This window comes from Gopherus flavomarginatus, chromosome 7 (assembly GCF_025201925.1).
Source record: "Gopherus flavomarginatus isolate rGopFla2 chromosome 7, rGopFla2.mat.asm, whole genome shotgun sequence".
Lineage (NCBI taxonomy): Eukaryota > Metazoa > Chordata > Testudines > Testudinidae > Gopherus > Gopherus flavomarginatus.
The window spans coordinates 12699822-12717688 of record NC_066623.1 but is presented as its reverse complement, the minus strand read 5'-3'; the positions used below and the strand labels follow the sequence as shown (position 1 = coordinate 12717688).

Below are 17867 nucleotides of genomic sequence, written 5' to 3'. Positions count from 1 at the left end.
CACAGGAATATAATGGTGTCCAGCCCACATAACCTTTGTTGTACATACAAAACTACACAGGATCTTTTCAGGGGGCAAGACAAAGATACCACATTTATTATGATAATTTGATTTATGACTAATAACTAATATCTTAATTCTTATACACACACATTATACCTAATACCTATATATACACACACACACATCCATCAGATGTTCTGCAGCTGCTGCATGGTTACCAGTCCTGAAGATAGCTTAAGTTCATAGCTTGATTTTGTAGCTTGGGTTCGTAGCTTGTGGTGGCTAACTGGCCAGGAAGCCGGGCACAAGGACAAGCTGGGTCTCTGTTGGGCAGGCACTGATGTCCTTCCATGTTGGCAGCAGAATGTTACCCAGAGTCTCTCATCTCACCCTTCATTTTTATAGGCTTTTAGTTTGGATTCAAAGCCTATAGGTTTTGCTGTGTCACGCTGCCTCTGGGTTTGGACTGATCACCCATCAATTGCAGGCGTGACTTTCAGCCTTGAACCTGGCTTTGATCTTTCTTCTGTTGTCCTTTTCTTTTTAGGGTGGATGCTTCTTACTTTGTTTAGGGCTGTTGTCTAGGTCTTCAGCCATTGGTATTTGAACTTTATCTCATCAGGACAGGCTGGGGCTGGAGGTTGATTCTGTCATCCACACATACCTCATTTACACATCTAAACTAAACTAATAAGATTACAGCAGGGTTTGGAAAAATGAAGGTTGGAGGAAGCTTTTACAAAATGGAGTGAGTGTTTTAAAATGGAGTTTGAATTACAATATGGAACAGAAGTTACAGTGTAGGCAAGTGTAGTGTGGATGGTGAACAGAAGTTACATTAATAAATTAAAACCAATTTCATTTATCAGTTCTACACCTTAAAGACAAGTGCTTACAGCACTCTGCGAGGATGCGGGAGATCTGGGTTCAATTCCTTCCTCTGATTTGCAGCATGGATTTGAACCAACATCTCCCACGCAACAGGAGAATGGCCTACCCACTGGACTATAGTCATTTTCACTCTCTCCAGCCCAATTAATATTTAATTTATATATAGTGAAACAGCTTCAATGGGAAATACTGAAATACCAACCCCAGAATACCACTTCGCCCAGTGGCTAGGGCATTCTGCTGAGAAGTGGGGGACAGGTTCAAATCTCTGCTCCACATCAGATGGTGAGGAAATCTGAACCCATGTCTACCACATTGTGACTGTGCTAACCACCGGACTAAAGGTTATAAGGGGGCACTACCATCTCCTCCTCAGTCTGTGTTTTTTTGGGGGAGGAGGCAAGAGAGGTCTTAGGGCAGGGATGGGCAAACTTTTTGGCCCAAGGGCTACATCTAGGTTGGAAAATGTATGGTGAGCCATGAATGCTCACGAAATTGGGGTTGGGGTGTGGGAGGGAGTAGGGGCTCTGGCTGGGGATGTGGGCTCTGGGGTGGGGCTGGGGGGTCTGGGTTATAGGAGGGTGCTCCGGGCTGGGACTGAGGGGTTTGAAGGGTGGGAGGGGTATCAGGGCTGAGGCAGGGGACTGGGACACTGGCTCAGATGTGCTGCCCAGAGCCTGCCCCTACCTCAAATGCAGCTCCCGGAAGCAGCAGCATGTCCACCCTCCGGCTCCTATGCAGAGGCACGGCCAGGTGGGTCTGCTGCACACCGGCCCTTCCGCAGGTTCAGCATGCAGAGCAGAGCCCCCTGGCTGCCCCTAAGCATAGGAACCAGAGGGGAGACAAGCCATTGCTTCTGGGAGCTGCATAGAGTGGCTCCCAACCCTGCTCCCTGACTGGAGTGCCAGAGAAGGGCAAGCCCCAGACCCTGCTCCCCAGTGGGAGCTTAAGGACCGGATTACAACAGCTGGTGGGCCGGATCCAGCCAGTGGGCCATAGTTTGCCCATCCCTGGTTTAGGTTCTTTAACTCCAGGAAAGTGTTCATGGCTGTTAACCCCAAATGGAGTTAGGCACCTAACTCCCTTTGAGAAGTGGAACTCATGCCATACACACAACCCCATGGCATTTTCTATGCTCAACTTGCTGGCTTCTATGGATTCCATTCTTAGGCACCTAGTTCTTCCCATGCATCATACAGGGAAGCCTGGGCATTTCACTCAGGGATGTGGATTCCATTTGGTAGTAAGAAACTCAGAAACTGCAATGCTGAGTCAATTCCCTTCCCAGTCTTTGTTTTCTCTCCTTGCCTCAACCAAGCTGCTTTCCTTAAGTCTCCTTTCCCAAACATCCTTCCTAACAGTGTTCAGATTCCCCACATGCCCACCAAGCGTAGTAAATTGTCATTGTGTTTAATTTAATTGCAAGCTCATGTGGCAGGGAACTAGTCTTGTGTATTTGTAAAGCATTATTCATTATTTTAACAATTATTAAGGTATATGTATAGACATCACCTCACTTACTAGGATACTACTTTATATATCATTTGGAAGAGTAATTTAAGAAAAAGATGAGTATATTGTGCTCAAGCATATGACAAAATTTTTGCACTTATGTCTTATTACCTATTTGAAACATTACAATTTAGAGACTTAAATGTTCACCATAATTTGAACAAAACTGAAGTGTTGGAATACTTTACAATTGTAAAGTTTGCACTCAGTGCATTAATGTGCACTTGTCTATTAAAATACTTTTCAGTGACTATCAAGATTACAAAGAACCCTGTGGAAAGAAGCAGATTCCAACAACACACTGTAGTGATGACAGACAATGCCAAATCAGGCTCTTCAGTATTAGGGATAAAGTAAAAGTATTTACAGCGGGTGTACATCAGCGATGTCTCAAACTCTGCAACCTGAATTCCCTCAAACACTCCTCAAATATTTCCCCCACACTAGAATTATATGCACACCCTTATGCTAAGCCATAAAAACTTGTAACTGAAAAGTCAACATAACTTGACTAGTATTCAAAATTAGAATGCCATTTGTGAAAGACAGGCTGGTATTAAAGGAGAGTGTATTGTGACCTGCACAAAAATTGTTTCTAAAACCCAGGAATGAGAATGCCACATCATTCATTGCTCCAAGTGATCTTACCATGGTGCACATTTCCATTTACCTAGAATGAATTACCTATTCACACACATATAAGACTTTGGTCACATGTCAGAAAGCCACTGCACTGCAAATAGACTAGTTTAAGAAAAAACAAAATAATTGCTCTAGCATAAGTTTTTCATCTTCTGGCATTAAAGCACATGTTGAAGGGGAAATACAAAACAAGAGATTATACATCCTCTGCAACAGCTTTGCAAAATTGTCATGAAAATGTACTTGTCCAACTTCCCCCCCACACACACACATATTCTCTAGGTAAAGTTTGCACAGCTTCTCTAAACTGATGAAATCCGTGAGCATAAGAATGACCCCCAAAACAGATTATAACGTTCAATCCTCAACACCCATAACAATTCCACATAGTTGCATAACATGAAGTTTGTTACTTCTTAAGTTTACTTCAGACAAAATTTAGAAACTCCTGCAAAGAGAAACCAATACCTCAAATTAATCTAATTCCCAACTACATTTTAAAGGCCATTCCAAACACATCATGAAGTTAAAAAAACATGAATGCAATGAAGGAGTCAGAAAATCCCAAATCCAAATTACTTGTTAGGGGGAAGGGGAGATGGGAACAGTTACATTACCACCTTAAAATTAAATTTTCACTTCACTTTAATTCCTGCTATTTTGGTGGACTGTTACAAGAAAAACAAACATGTATTAACTGTCCCAAGGGGACTAGCATCTTGTTCCCAAGTGCTCCAATATGCCAACAGTTACAGAATGGGTTGGAGATTAGCCTGGTAACACAGAAGATACAAATTTGTGGCCACAACACTCCCATATTCTGCTCACACAACTGAGCAATTCCAACGATATTTCGAACATTGTTTTAAAAATGGAAAGTGGGGCTGGGGCATTAGAGAAAAGAGGATTAGCGTTTGGACGCGTGCAACGTGTTGCTTTATGGATTTGCCTTCGCACGGCTAGCACGGACCCGGGAAGAGGAACTAGCTGATGACACCGCGAGCGAAATACCCCGAGCGCCGAGGATGGCTGATGTGCACAAGGGTCTCTTCGCCCCGGAGAATCCCTGCGAGAGGCGCCATTTTAGGAGGCAGTGAAAAGCAGGGGGAGGAGTCAGTCTCCGAGCGGAGCGACAGGGGGCGCAGAACTGCCCGGGAGGAGGATACCCCCGCCTCGGAGGTCTAGGACCCGCTATTCCCGCAGGGCGAGACAGCTTCAGGCAGCCGCAGCGGCGCTAGGAAAAAATCGGCCCCGCCCGAGGAGACTAATCCATGGAGCCCCCCAGCTCTGCCCTGCCCTACTCCCGCAGCTGCCCCTCGGAGAGACCAACCCCACTCCCCTCCCACAAGCCCTTCCCCAGCCCCCTCCTTCTTCTCACCCTGTCAGAAGCGCCGCATTCGGCCGCCTCCTCCGCTTCGCGCCCCCAGCCCAGACTCCCTTTCCCAGGTCTCGCCTCACGGCAGAGTATTGCTCGCTCTTCCCTGCCTCCCAGCCCCCAGCTCCACTTACCTTCTCGCAGAGGCTCTTCACTTGCCCCTCGGACAGCTGCTTGCACTCGTTGAGCTGCTCCACCCACTGGTCGAGCTCCTTGGTGAAGACCTTCTCCTCCATGCCGCGCGCCCGCTCTCCTCACCGGCTCCTGCCGCTTGGCTCTGCCACGCCACCCCCTACGATCCGCTCCAAGCCGCGGCCTCACAGGACACACGGGAGGCGCGGTGGCGGCGGCAGACGCTAACAGCTCCCACGGCTAGAGTCCGGCTCCCCGCACCGGTTCTACCGCTCACTCGTTCTTCACTCCCCTCCGTGTAATGGCCGCCGCGCCCTGACGTCACCCCCCTCTGCTTCCCCCAGAAGGGGGAGGGGTAACACGGCGCATGCGCAGAAGCGGACGAGAAGGAAGCGCATGCGTGTACGTATAATAAGAGGGCGGGGCCAGCCGAAGAGAGGCAGCGCATGCGTAATAGTTGCAGCAAAGGGAGGAAGCCCGAAATATCAGCGCATGCTTACTTCAACGCCGTGGCGATGTCAGGATTAGCGCATGCGTAACTCACAGTGTTTTACGGACGAATGGAAGGACGCATGTGCAGTGCTGGATCAAAAGGAAGAGGAGAACGGCTGGACGGCGACGCATGCGTAGCATCAATAACGAAGCGAGGGGTGAGGGTGCCTGAACTGAGCGACTGGAGACGATTAGAGCATGCGCAGTCTAGACTCCAGTCCGGAGCAGCGTTAGGAAGGGCTGGTCCGCCCCGCAGAGGGTGATTGGATCCCTTCATGGCAGACACCGGCTCCTGTGTAAAGTCTTTTTGTTGCAGAGCTGGCTCAGCCCGCCCCCTACAGCCCGCGGAGAGCCGGCTCGAGCCCCCTTCCCGACAGGGTGCCGCCCCTCACACTAGGCAACCCCCCTCCCCAGCAGGGTGCTCCCTCCACACCCACTCCCCGGAGCCGGCTCTCCACGGGGAGGTAGTGGGTGCCTGTTCCTCACCTGGTGGTGCTGAGTGGCCCGTAGGATAGCCTCAGCCGTGTGGTTTTCCTGAGAGCGTCGGGGCGCAGGTGATATTAGTCACCATGACACCACAGAAAGGTAAAGTAGCTGATGAGTTGTAAGTGGTCTGAAGCGTTCGGCTTACAAGGAAAGGTCAGCATGCCCCGCGAGACGCAGCAAAAACCATTGCTCTGGCTAGGCTGGGGAAAGCTAGAACTGAGGTGACCTGCTCCTGGCCTAGGAGACAAAATCCGTCTCTGCATCCATCCTCCTCAACCTTGCTGAGGCATTTCATGCTGTAGATCATACAGCGTTAATGACATGTATGAGATCCTGCAGGAGTGAATGGGTCTGCCCTTTGCTGGAACCACTCATTTCTAGTAGAGAAGTCACAGAGGGCTGTGGTGGGTGCACAGTCTTGTTAGCAAAGTCACTCGTAACAGAAACCTACCTGGCTCAATACTCTATCCCTTCTCCCACCACATCTATAATACTGCAAGGTAAGATTACACAGATTCATGTGCCCTTAATGAGAATATTACTCCAACTGTATATCTCCACTGATGCAGCTTCCATCATCAGCAAGATGTCTCACTATCTGCAGATGGACGAGCAGCTGGTGGCCCAACTGTAAACCAAGATTAGGCTTAGTAGGAACCACTTAGAAGAAATTGCCAATAGGTTATCCCCTGTGATCTGGGGAAATAAGACCATAGAAATAAAGAATCTGAGAAGCCTTTGCGTCATCTTCAATCATTAGTATTATTATATAGAGCAGTTGTTAAGATGTTTCCTGTATTTTAATTTGGCAACAAAATTGTTCCCCTTACTCTGACTACATTCTCACCCAAATGTGAGTGGTTCTTTAACTTTCATCATCTCTGAGTTAGACCAGTGGTTCTCAACCAAGAGTACATGTACCTCTGGGGGTATGCAGAGGTCTTCCAGGGGGTACCTCAACTCATCTAGATATCTGCCTAGTTTTACAACAGGTTACATAAAAAGTACTAGCAAAGTCAGTACAAACTAAAATTTCATACAGACACTTGTTTATACAGCTCTATATACTATACACTGAAAAATACAATGTTTTTATTCGAATTGATTTATTTTATAATTCTATGGTTAAAAAAAAAGAAAATAAGCTTTTTTCTCAGTAATGTACTATGGCACTTTTACACCTGATTTTGTAAGCAAGTAGTTTTGAAGTGAGGTGTAACTTGGGGGTATGCAAGACAAATTAGACTCCTGAAAGGAGTACAGTAGCTTGGAAAGGTTAAGAGCCACTAAATTAGACTACTATAACTCTCTAGCTAAGGATGCATGAAATGTCCACAGAAAGACTAAAATTGGTGCAGCCTACACTGATAACTGTATTTTACACTCACTTTAGACTGATTTAAATGACTTCACAAGTTTCAGGACAACACTGAATTAGGCCCACCCAGTTTGTAGTATTTGAGTCAAGCTGAGCCAACTGATTGCTGGACATAGCTTTGCTCACACTCAAGTCATCACTGCCATTGTTAGAAACAGCCTTATTTGGAAGGTGATATTAATTGTGAGAGGGGTTTTTCCTCCCATTAATATTGCCTAGGAAGAAAATTCAAGTTTTCTATTAAATAGGACATGGGAGGGGTTTGTTGTTTTCTTTATACTGGAACAAACTATCATGGGAAAATAAAATAAATATAGCATTTATAAGTGTAAATTACCTGCTCCCCTAACGGGTGACAGTGCCCATCTTTCAGCTTAATTAACACATGACCTACAGTGACATCTCCAGGGCTCTAATATTAGAGTTGGGACAGGGTGTTTCCATCAGTGGTGTTGTAAAAATGCATCATAATTAATGTTACAAAAGTTGCCATTGTGGTCACTAGTCACCAGCAGGGCACTGCAAACTTTGAGCTATCTGATTCACCCTATAATGAGGGTATAAGTATCTTTGGAAAAAAGTATTAGACTGAGAAGAGGACAGCAAAAAAACCAGAGCAGCAAATCCTCACTGATGAGCATACCAAAAGGGACAATGTCAATGTGGCTCCCCCATTATGAATTCAAGGCCAAATTCTTCCCTGGTATATCTCCAGCCATGTAGTCCATAGAGTTATATTAAAAATGATTTTAGACCTCAGAACCACAGCTGTTGATAAAAGTGATGAATCTGCTACCACCAGATCCTTCCAGCCAACAGTAAGCAGAAATAAGGGCCTGCAAAGTCTGACAAAGTATCAAACTGTAGAGAAGATTGCATGCAGCAAACAGCATTAAAGGGGATGTTTGCCTACCTCTGAAGCATCAGGTATGGATTACTGCAGGAGGCAAGATCTGGTCTGGCTAATGTTACATTCCTAGATAAACCCTTCTGTGAGGAACCTAAACACTTTATAAAAAAAATGTTACTCTGAAAATATCAGTATGTTTAGGACACTTTCAATATGAGCTTTTTGGTTATTCTGGCCAGAAAGCATGGAGAGGGTGGCCCTATTTCTTTATTTTTCAAAAATGCAACAATTTCTTTGTGTTTGTGCCCATGCAAATATAAAATCAAACAACCTCTCTCTCTCTCTCACTCACACTCACACTCACACACACACACACACACACACAGTCAAGTATAAATATATCCCACCCTCCAGCCAAAAACATAACCCAACATTTTCAACTTCAAATATTGTATCCCCACCCTAAGGCACCATAGATCTGAGTTTCAAAAGCACATAGCACCCACATTTTCTTCCATATGAAGTTAATTCCTTCAACAACAAAATCTCTCAGATCACACACTTCTGTTATTCAGTGTTACACTCCCTCACCCCCCATATTTTATATTTCATCACAAGAAAACCTGCCATGTTGTGTTCAATGTGTTCCCCTAATTAGTTGCAGAACACCTAGCTGGGTCTGAATATAACAATCATGGCATTTACTTAACAATTTGAATCTTCAGAACACTTTACAAACATTCTCTCATTAATCTTGCAGCAACTCTGAGATGGGGTAATAGTGCTTACTTCCCTATGTTATCCTCTCTATCTTAGTTTCTTCCTCTGTAAGTGTCTTGCCAGAGAGGGAGTCAGCAACGGTGGTGGGTTTAGAGGCTCCAGTTCAGCAAAAAACTTAAGCACATCATGCTCAAGTGTTCTGCTGAATCAGTCCCACAGCACTTTAGGTTTGCTGACATGCTCACATCAACATACTTCACACCACTAATTCAGAAATGCGTTCCTATTGCCTGATGATCATTTCCAGAAGCTTCTTTTAAACTCTTGGAACATGGAACAGATCATAAACAGGCAGTTGCCATGGAAGTAATATGTTACAGGGTTTTATTGCAAGGAACATACATGTGGCACCTCCCATATGCATTGTATTGACATAAATCCCACCTAATCTTTCTTGTGCTCTGGATGGAATCTCTTCTCTGCTCTTCCTACCCACACGTAAGGGAATGACAACTGTTTCTGACTGAAACAGCCAACTTCAGAAATCCAAATTATGTAGGATTTAAATATATCTAATATTGTAGCTAAGTGGCTGTGGTCTTCACTTCCTTTAAAGTCAACTTCAAACAAAATGTAAGGTCTAAATTCTAGCTAGACCTGTGCAGGAGCAGAAAGTATCTTCTTTTTCTATCCCAGTGAACAGGGCTGTGGCAAAACAGACATCAATGATTCCTACCCACGTAGAGGGCAACTGGCTAATGCACTCAGGCATGCTTCATAGTCCTAAGGAGCCAGCTAAATTGGCAAAGAGACCAGGATTCCCTCCCCCTACCTTTTTATAAACCCAGTGTTGGTGTCACTAGGCATAACCCTAGGTAACTCGGGAGGGTGGAAGATCACGAGTGCCGATGAAGCCCGCCTTCTCAGGCCTCAATGAACCAATGTTCCTCCATGTTAAACACTTTGTGTAACCTAGTGTAACCTAATGTGTTAACAGCTGCAAAAGTGTAGTGTCGGCAGCCAGTGATTTGTTGTAATAGACTGGAGTTAGGCTGAAATGAACTCAAGGCCGCTTTTAGATAAAATGTATATGTCTACAGCTGGACAGAAGAGGGAAGGTGGAACGGGGGATGAGCTTGTTAGCAGGTTTTGTAGTAAACAACTTGGGTATAAAAGAGAAAAGCCGCTTGTTTTAGGTGTGCATGATTTGAGGCGTTCGTCTCCTTGCACCGCTTTGAGATCTCAAATAAACTTTGTTTGCTTCTCCACCCTGGTGTGTTTATTGGCACGGCACACCGGGTGACGGACCCTTCCGCTGTTGCTTGGCCTTGGGCACTTTGTGCCGGCAACACCAGGACGAGCATATGCTGCACCTTTTGTCAGCAAATATAAAGAGTGCAAAGCACTGCCCTTCCCCCTGTAGTCCCACAGGCCTTCTACCTGGATCTGCTCTTTACAGACCCAACGCACCAGAGTACCTTTCTTCTGCAGCTATGCTTCTATAGCCCAGCTCCAAGGCCAACAGAGAGAAGTAAGACACAATTTAGCCAAGGGAATACATGATTTTACTTCTATCTGTGAGCTATAATTCTTTTCCCTTTCTTGAACCCAAGCAAGGAATAGTTCCCCAACTTGACAATGCTGAACTTTGCTGACATAAGTGGTGTTGGTTATGTTTTTTTCCTAGGCATTTTTTTCTGATTATAACCAAGGGTTTTCAGAGTCTCCTTCTCCAATTAACGCCTCATCTCACAAAGCCCCTGTAATAATGACCAACCCTCTTTGCCTAGATGGATGAATCACACCCGAGTTATTCAAATGGTAATGAAAAGTTTAACCACAAGGTCACCAAGCCAGTGTGACTGATAATCCAGGGCTGAGGCTGGTTTTGGTTTGGAGATACTACAACTAGGGAAGGGGAAGACATAGAATTTTGCCCCAGGGCAGATTCACTTGTATTTACGTTCACTTCCAAAATATAACTTAGGGTGACCAGATGTCCCAATTTTATAGGGACAGTCCTGGTTTGGGGGGCTTTTCTTTTATAGGCTCCTATTACCCCCCATCCTTGTCCTGATTTTTTTACACTTGCTATCTGGTCACCCTAATAAAAGTCCTAAAGCAAATGCTAACCAGTGCCTTTTATCCAGTTCATCTTCAGCTCAGGGACCTAATTCTGAGAAGTGCTGAGCACTTGCGACGCCTATTGACTTGACTAGGAGGCAACTCCACATTTGTAAACAGGTCAGAGTTCAAATAAATCTGACCTTTTCCTATATATAGGGCAAAGTATTCAGGAGGGAGAAAAAATTCCATTTGAGACTCCATATTCATGCTCAAATACAAAGAAACCTGGTAAAATGAGAAAGGGCCTGTGAACGTAACAGGCACTTCACAGAAAAGCTATTCTTAGATCAGAATTTTAAATTTGTTTCAATGTGACTGATAAATGCATTATGTTATTATTTATCTATTATTAATACTAATAAGGAATCTCCTTTTTAAACAAATACGTAATCAGATTTCAATTTAATGAACAGATCAACCCTGTTACATTTTGTTCTCTAGACAATACTATACTGAATTTCTGTGCCTCGCATCTTGGCTGTTATAAATAGATAGTGATGCAGTTAAGATAATTATTATGGTTCTGAATGTAGTTTACATCTTACATAATAGAATGTTCTAACCAAAATCCCTATTATAAGGGTGTAGTAGAAGAACATGCTGCAGCACCCTGAAATTATTGATGTATCACAGTTCACTTTATACAGCATCTACAATGAATACACCTTTTTGGCTTGAGGAAAGTTTGGAATCAAGTTTAATGCTTATGCAAGTGGGCTAACAGGACTGACTCAAGTCTGGCATTATGCCATCAGGTGCTGCTGTCAGTGTACCTTAATCTTGACCTGCAACCACACCTGCCACTCCACCCAGGCATCATCAGAGCAGAGACTGTCAGGCATAACTTAAATTAGTGTAATAATAAATAATACAAAAATAAGCCATAATTCTAAATTACAAGAAGGAAGAACATTCCTATGGAGTGGAGCCAATCCCCAGGAGCTAGGGAACTCCCCGGCCAGGAGAACCAAGAACAGGGCAAGAGCTGAAGCCCAGCTAGGTTTCCCTTGTCCCCTCACCCTCTCAGATCTGAAGCAGCTGGGACCTCCTTCCCCAGTCCATGTGGCTGTCAGAGAATGAAAAGCATTGGGAGGGAAAGAGAGAAGGGAGTCAACTCAGGAACCTAGGTCATCCCAAACCCAGTAGCAACCACCTTCCCAATTCTCTAGATGCCCAGAATGACATCAGACCCTGCCTTCTTCTACTTGAATTATGGATAGGGCTGTCGATTAATCAGTTAACTAATGTGATTACCTAAAAAAAAATTAATCACAGTTTTAATCGCACTGTTAATAGAATACCAATTGAAATATATTACATATTTTGGATTTTTTCTACATTTTCATATATATTGCATTGTGATGTAATTGAAATTAAATATTTGCACTGTAAAAATGATAAATAAAAATAATATTTTTCAATTCACCTCATACAAGTACTGTAGTGCAATCTTTGTGGTGAAAGTGCAAATTACAAACGTAGATTTTTTTTTGTTACATAACTGCACTCCAAAACAAAACAATGTAAAACTTCAGAGCCTACAAGTCCACTCAGTCCTGCTTCTTGTTCAGCCAGTCGCTAAGACAAACAAGTTTGTTTACATTTACAGTAGATAATGTTGCCCTCTTCTTATTTATAATGTCACCAGAAAGTGAGAACAGGCATTTGCATGGCACTTTTGTAGCCGGCATTGCAAGATATTTACGTGCCAGATATGCTAAACATTCATATGCCCTTTCATGCTTTGGCCAGCATTCTAGAGGACATGCTTCCTTGCTGATGACACGTTAAAATAATAATACGTTAATTAAATCTGTGACTGAACTCTTTGGGGGAGAATTGCATGTCCCCTGCTCTGTTTTACCTGCATTCTGCCATATATTTCATGTTATAGCAGTCTCGGATGATGAGCCAGCACATGTTGTTCATTTTAAGAACACTTTCACTGGAGATTTCGAAAACGCAAAGAAGGTACCAACATGAGATTTGTAAAGATAGCTACAGCACTTGACCCAAGGTTTAAGAATCTGAAGTGCCTTCCAAAATCTGAGCGGGACAAGGTGTGGAGCATGCTTTCAGAAGTCTTAAAAGAGCAGTACTCCAATGTGTAAACTACAGAACCCAAACCACCAAAAAGAAAAATCAATCTTCTGCTGGTGGCATCTGACTCAGATGATGAAAATGAACATGCGTCGGTCCGCACTGCTTTGGATTGTTATCGAGCAAAACCCATCAGCATGAATGCATGTCCCCTAGAATGGTGGCTGAAGCATGAAGGGGCATATGAGTCTTTAGCGCATCTGGCACAACAGCGATGCCGGCTACAACAGTGCCATGCAAACGCCTGTTCTCACTTTCAGGTGACATTGTAAACAAGAAGCAGGCAGCATTATCTCCTACAAATGTAAACAAATTTGTTTGAGCAATTGGCTGAACAGGAACTAGGACTGAGTGGACTTGCAAGCTCTAAAATGTTACATTGTTTTATTTTTGAATGATTTTTTTTTACAAAATTCTTCATTTGTAAGTTCAACTTTCATGATAAAAAGACTGCACTATAGTACTTGTATTAGGTGAATTGAAAAATACTATTTCTTTTGTTTTTCTTACAGTGCAAATACAGTACTTATCAAAAATACAAAGTGAGTACTGTACACTTTGTATTCTGTGTTGTAATTGAAATCAATATTTGAAAATATAGAAAACATCCAAAAATATTTAAATGGTATTCTATTATTGTTTTACAGTGCAATTAATTTCACAATTAATCACAATTACTTTTTTTAATCGCTTGACAGCCCTAATTATGGATACTTTTTTTTCCTCCGCCAACTGTTTGCTGTGACCCCCCCTTCCCCATCAAAAGATTTATGCTACCAGCATCATTCTCCCAGCACTCCAAGCTCCTGCCCTGCCTCCTCTACCCCTTTTTGCCCTGCCTCCTCTACCCCTTTTTTTTCTGCGGCTCAGACTTCAAGGCCAGAAGGGGCCTTCAGTCTGACTTCTTGCTTATCACAGGCTATAGAACCTCATCCACCCACTCCTCTAATAGACTCATAACCTCTCTCTGAGCTATGGAAATTGTCAAATCTCTATCACCGTGAGTGTTTCCTTATGGCTGGGGAGGTATTGCAGTCTTTCACCCCAGTGCCTCCTGCAGGCCAACCTCAGTAGGTCTTCAGTGACAGCCTTCCAGCCAAGTCGCAAAGTCCAAATGAACCCCTTCTGGGGTATTAAAGAGTCCAATATATAAACAGCCTTTCTGCCCTTACTACGATCTTCAGCCCTGATTCTGGGTCCTTTAAATTTAGCCCTTTGTTCAGGCTCCCAAATAAGCTCTAACTCTTCTTGGAGTTTATAGCACTTTAACTGGGCCCAGCTATCACACCAGCTATCAACCCAGTGACCCTATAAACAGCAGCCACATATTGTTTGGTTCAGTTTGTCACCACTTCTCCCTGTGTCTCTTCTCACCTAGCCTCTTTATCTTCACCCTTATCTCAGAGCTAAGATTCTTAGGTCTTGAAAATCTAGCTATGTAAAATACATCCATAAAACAAACTCAAGCTCCTCTAGCCAAGGGGAGCAGTGGAGGCAAAAGACATATCTGGCTTCAAGACTAAGCTTGATAAATTTATGGAGGGGATAGTATGATGGGATAGCCTGATTTTGGCAATTAATTGGCCTGACTATTAGCGGTAAATATGCCCAATTGTCTGTGGTAGTACACTAGATAGGGTGATATCTGAGTTACTACAGAGAATTCTTTCTTGGGTGTCTGGATGATGAGTCTTGCCCACAGGCTCAGGGTTTAGCTCAGGGGTAGGCAACCTATGGCACGTGTGCCAAAGGCAGCCCATGAGCTGATTTTCAGTAGCACTCATACTGCCTGGGTCCTGGCCACCTGTCCAAGGGGCTCTGCATTTTAATTTAATTTTAAATGAAGCTTCTTAAACATTTAAAAAACCTTATTTACTTTACATACAACAATAGTTTAGTTATATATTATAGATTTATAGAAAGAGACCTTCTAAAAACATTAACATGTATTACTGGCATGCAAAACCGTAAATTAGAGTGAATAAATGAAGACTTGGCACAAACTTCTGAAAGGTTGCTGACCCATGGTTTAGCTGATCACCATATTTGGGGTTGGGAAGGAATTTTCCTCCATGTCAGTTTGGCAGAGGTCCTGGGGTTTTTTTGCCTTCCTCTGCAGCATGGGGCATGGGTCACTTGCTGGAGGATTCTCTGCACCTTGAAGTCTTTAAAGCACAAGTTGAGGACTTTTAATAGCTCAGACATGGGTCAGGGATTTGTTACAGGAGTGGCCTGCGTTGTGCAAGACGTCAGACTAAAAGATCATCATAGTCCCTTCTGATCTTAAAGTCTATGAGCTAGACAAGCAAACCCTTCCTTCCCTAGGCCAGGGCAACTCCTTTTATCTGGGCTAGCAAGGCCCTGATTGGCTGCTGCTAGCCTTCTAGGTCTTGGAGGACCAGGTTTCTTTAGCTTCCAAAATAGCTATTATAGTAAGATCTCTCTAGGCAGGCCCAGAGAACTAATCTTTGCTATTCTTTTCCTCCCTTCTGCTTGCTCCTAGGGGTGGAGATGATATAGCAGAGCAATAGGGTCTCCAGCAAGGGGCTGCAAAAGCCTGGTACACCTCTTCAAAAGGCCATTACCTTAACTGATGCTGATCTTACTTGATGGGACATGGAGGTGGTGTGTCATGTAGCCAGATCTTGTATATTATTAATAATTAATAATATTAATCTGGTGCCTTTGCTTGTACAGTATCTGACTGGGATGATTCAACAGAATGGTTTCTCCTTCTCAGAATGCAAACTGAAAAGATAATGAAAATGGTCTTTCCAAATGATAAGTGTTGCTTTCACCAGCTGAAATTCAGGAATTATCTCATGATATCAGATGCTTTGTCTGGAGGAGGAATGAGTTTCAGAAAGTTATCATTACCCTAGGCAATTTGAACTGTCTGCCAAATTTTCAATCCTATAATTAGTGTAAATTTATTAGGGGATTTTATGAGTGAAAAGGAGATATGGGCATCCGTTGCAGCATTTTAGCTCTCTCTTCATTGCCCAGTTAGCTTCACAGTGGGGGGAGGCAGCAGTTTGCCAACAGCATGCAGGTGTTTTTCTCTTACACAGGAGCCTTGTTGTCAGGCCTTGAGAATTAATGGGATATTGAATAGAAATTTTAGCTCTGTGAGTTGTAATTCTTGTTTTACTTTAAAAACTGACTGCATTGCCTAGGAAGAATGTATTTGTTTGGTCCAGAAAAGGCACATTCAAGAGCACTCCCTGGTAGTTGTGGCAGAAATTCTCAGTCTTGGCAACCCAGCAGTGTTAGATCTACTGGTCTATAGGCACAATTCACTTCCTCCACACTGAGTGTGATTAAACTTAAGCATTTGTATAGAGTGTTTGCAGGAGTGAGAATTTAAGGAGTTGCTATTTTGTTGTAAGAATGGCTTTGCCATTTTTCTTTAGCATAATAACAAATACTGTATTGGGTATAATCTTAATTCGGTTCCTGTGCTTATATCTGTCCACAAATGATGCCATGGTTACTTCTCCTGGCTGGCACTGGCAATTCTATGGTTTATTTGGAAACTAGTAGTAGTATAATCATAGAATCTTAGAAATAGGGCTGGAAGGGACCTCAAGACGTTATCTGGTCTAGCCCCTTGTGCTGAGGCAGGACCAATAAACCTAGACCATCCCTGACAGGTGTTTATGTAACCTGTTCTTAATATCCTCACATACTGAGGATTCCACAACCTCCCTTGGAAGCCTATTCCAGTGCTTAACTACACTTACAGTTAGAAAGATTTTCCTAGTATCTTTAAGCCCATTACTTTTTGTCTTACTTTCAGTGGACGTAGAGAACAATTGATCCCTGTTGTCTTTATAACACCTCTTAAAGACTGTTATCAGGTCTCCCATCAATCTTCCTTTCTCAAGACTCAGTATGCTCAGTTTTTAAATCTTTCCTCGTAGTCACAGGTTTTATAAACCTATTAGCATATTTGTTCTCCTTTGGACTCTCTCCAATTTATCCAATCTTTCTTGAAGTGTGTTTCCCAGAACTGGACATAGTACACCATTTGAGGCCTCACCACTGCTTAGTAGAGCAGGCCAATTACCTCTCAGATCTTTCCTGTAACAATCAGTACCCCTCAGAGTATCAGCCTTTCATACAACTGCATCACATTGGTGACTTATATTCAATTTGTGATCCACTATAATCCCCAGATCCTTTTCAGCAGTAATACTGCATAGCTAGTTATTCCCCATTTTGTAATTGTGCATTTGATTTTTTTTATTTCCAAAGTATAGTACTTTGTCCTTGTCTTATGATTTTAGTCAAATTATTATTAATAGAGGTAGACAAAAAGAGGGATATGTTTGTAACAATTTGTTATAGCGTATACAGGGGCCCCAAATACAGGGACATATGAGTGAATTGGCACAATGGGGTTGCATTGCCCAATTTACCTCACAATGGAACAAACACAAGGTTGCTGGTGACAAGCAGTTGTTCTTGATTTTGCAATACGCTGAAGGTTTGGTCTCAGAACAAGAAATATTGTTCACCTAAGGAACTATTCTGGTGTTTTGCTACTAAAGCATAGAGTGAGAGATTGGTTAGTAGCTATTTGTCTGGGCACTTTGAGTTATGGACTCAGCAAGGGGTTGTTTAGATGGTGAATCCTTGTAAGAAGGTCTTTTCAGAAGCAGTGCTATGTATATAGGCTTCTGAAGAGTTTATTTGGTTGCCAATACCTGTGTCTTTAAGAAACAAGTTTCTCTTCAGTCCCTCACTGTACCACCACTAGAGACAGGGCCACCCAGAGATTCAGGGGGCCTGAGGCAAAGCAATTTCAGGGGCCCCTTCCATAAAAAAAAAGTCGCAATACTATAGAATACTATATTCTCGTGGGGGCCCCTGCAGGGCCCAGGGCAAATTGCCCCACTTGCCCCCCGCCCCATGGGCAGCCCTGACTAGAGAGATTTCGGAGTAGCAGCTGTTTTAGTCTGTATCTGCAAAAAGAACAGGAGTACTTGTGGCACCTTAGAGACTAACAAATTTATTTGAGCATAAGCTTTCATGGGCTACAGTCCACTTCATCGGATGCATACAGTGGAAGATATATATACACACAGAGAACATGAAACAATGGGTGTTACCATACACACTCTAACGAGAGTGGTCAGTTAAGGTGAGCTATTACC

The 17867-nt window shown here is 43.3% G+C and overlaps 1 protein-coding gene across 2 annotated transcripts in view; it reads right to left on the bottom strand.

The window, feature by feature from the left end:
- The window catches only part of LOC127055547 (serine/threonine-protein phosphatase 2A catalytic subunit alpha isoform), a 78725-nt gene that overhangs the window by 22509 nt on the left and 38349 nt on the right, over nt 1–17867 (bottom strand). The window contains exon 1 of one of the 2 annotated variants that reach the window (XM_050962681.1): nt 4558–4874. The exons of the other annotated variant lie outside the window; for it this stretch is intronic. Coding sequence (XP_050818638.1) covers nt 4558–4659 — 102 coding nt within the window. The 5' untranslated portion in view covers nt 4660–4874. Of the gene's footprint in view, nt 1–4557; nt 4875–17867 lie in introns of those variants that run through there. 2 annotated transcript variants of the gene reach the window in all.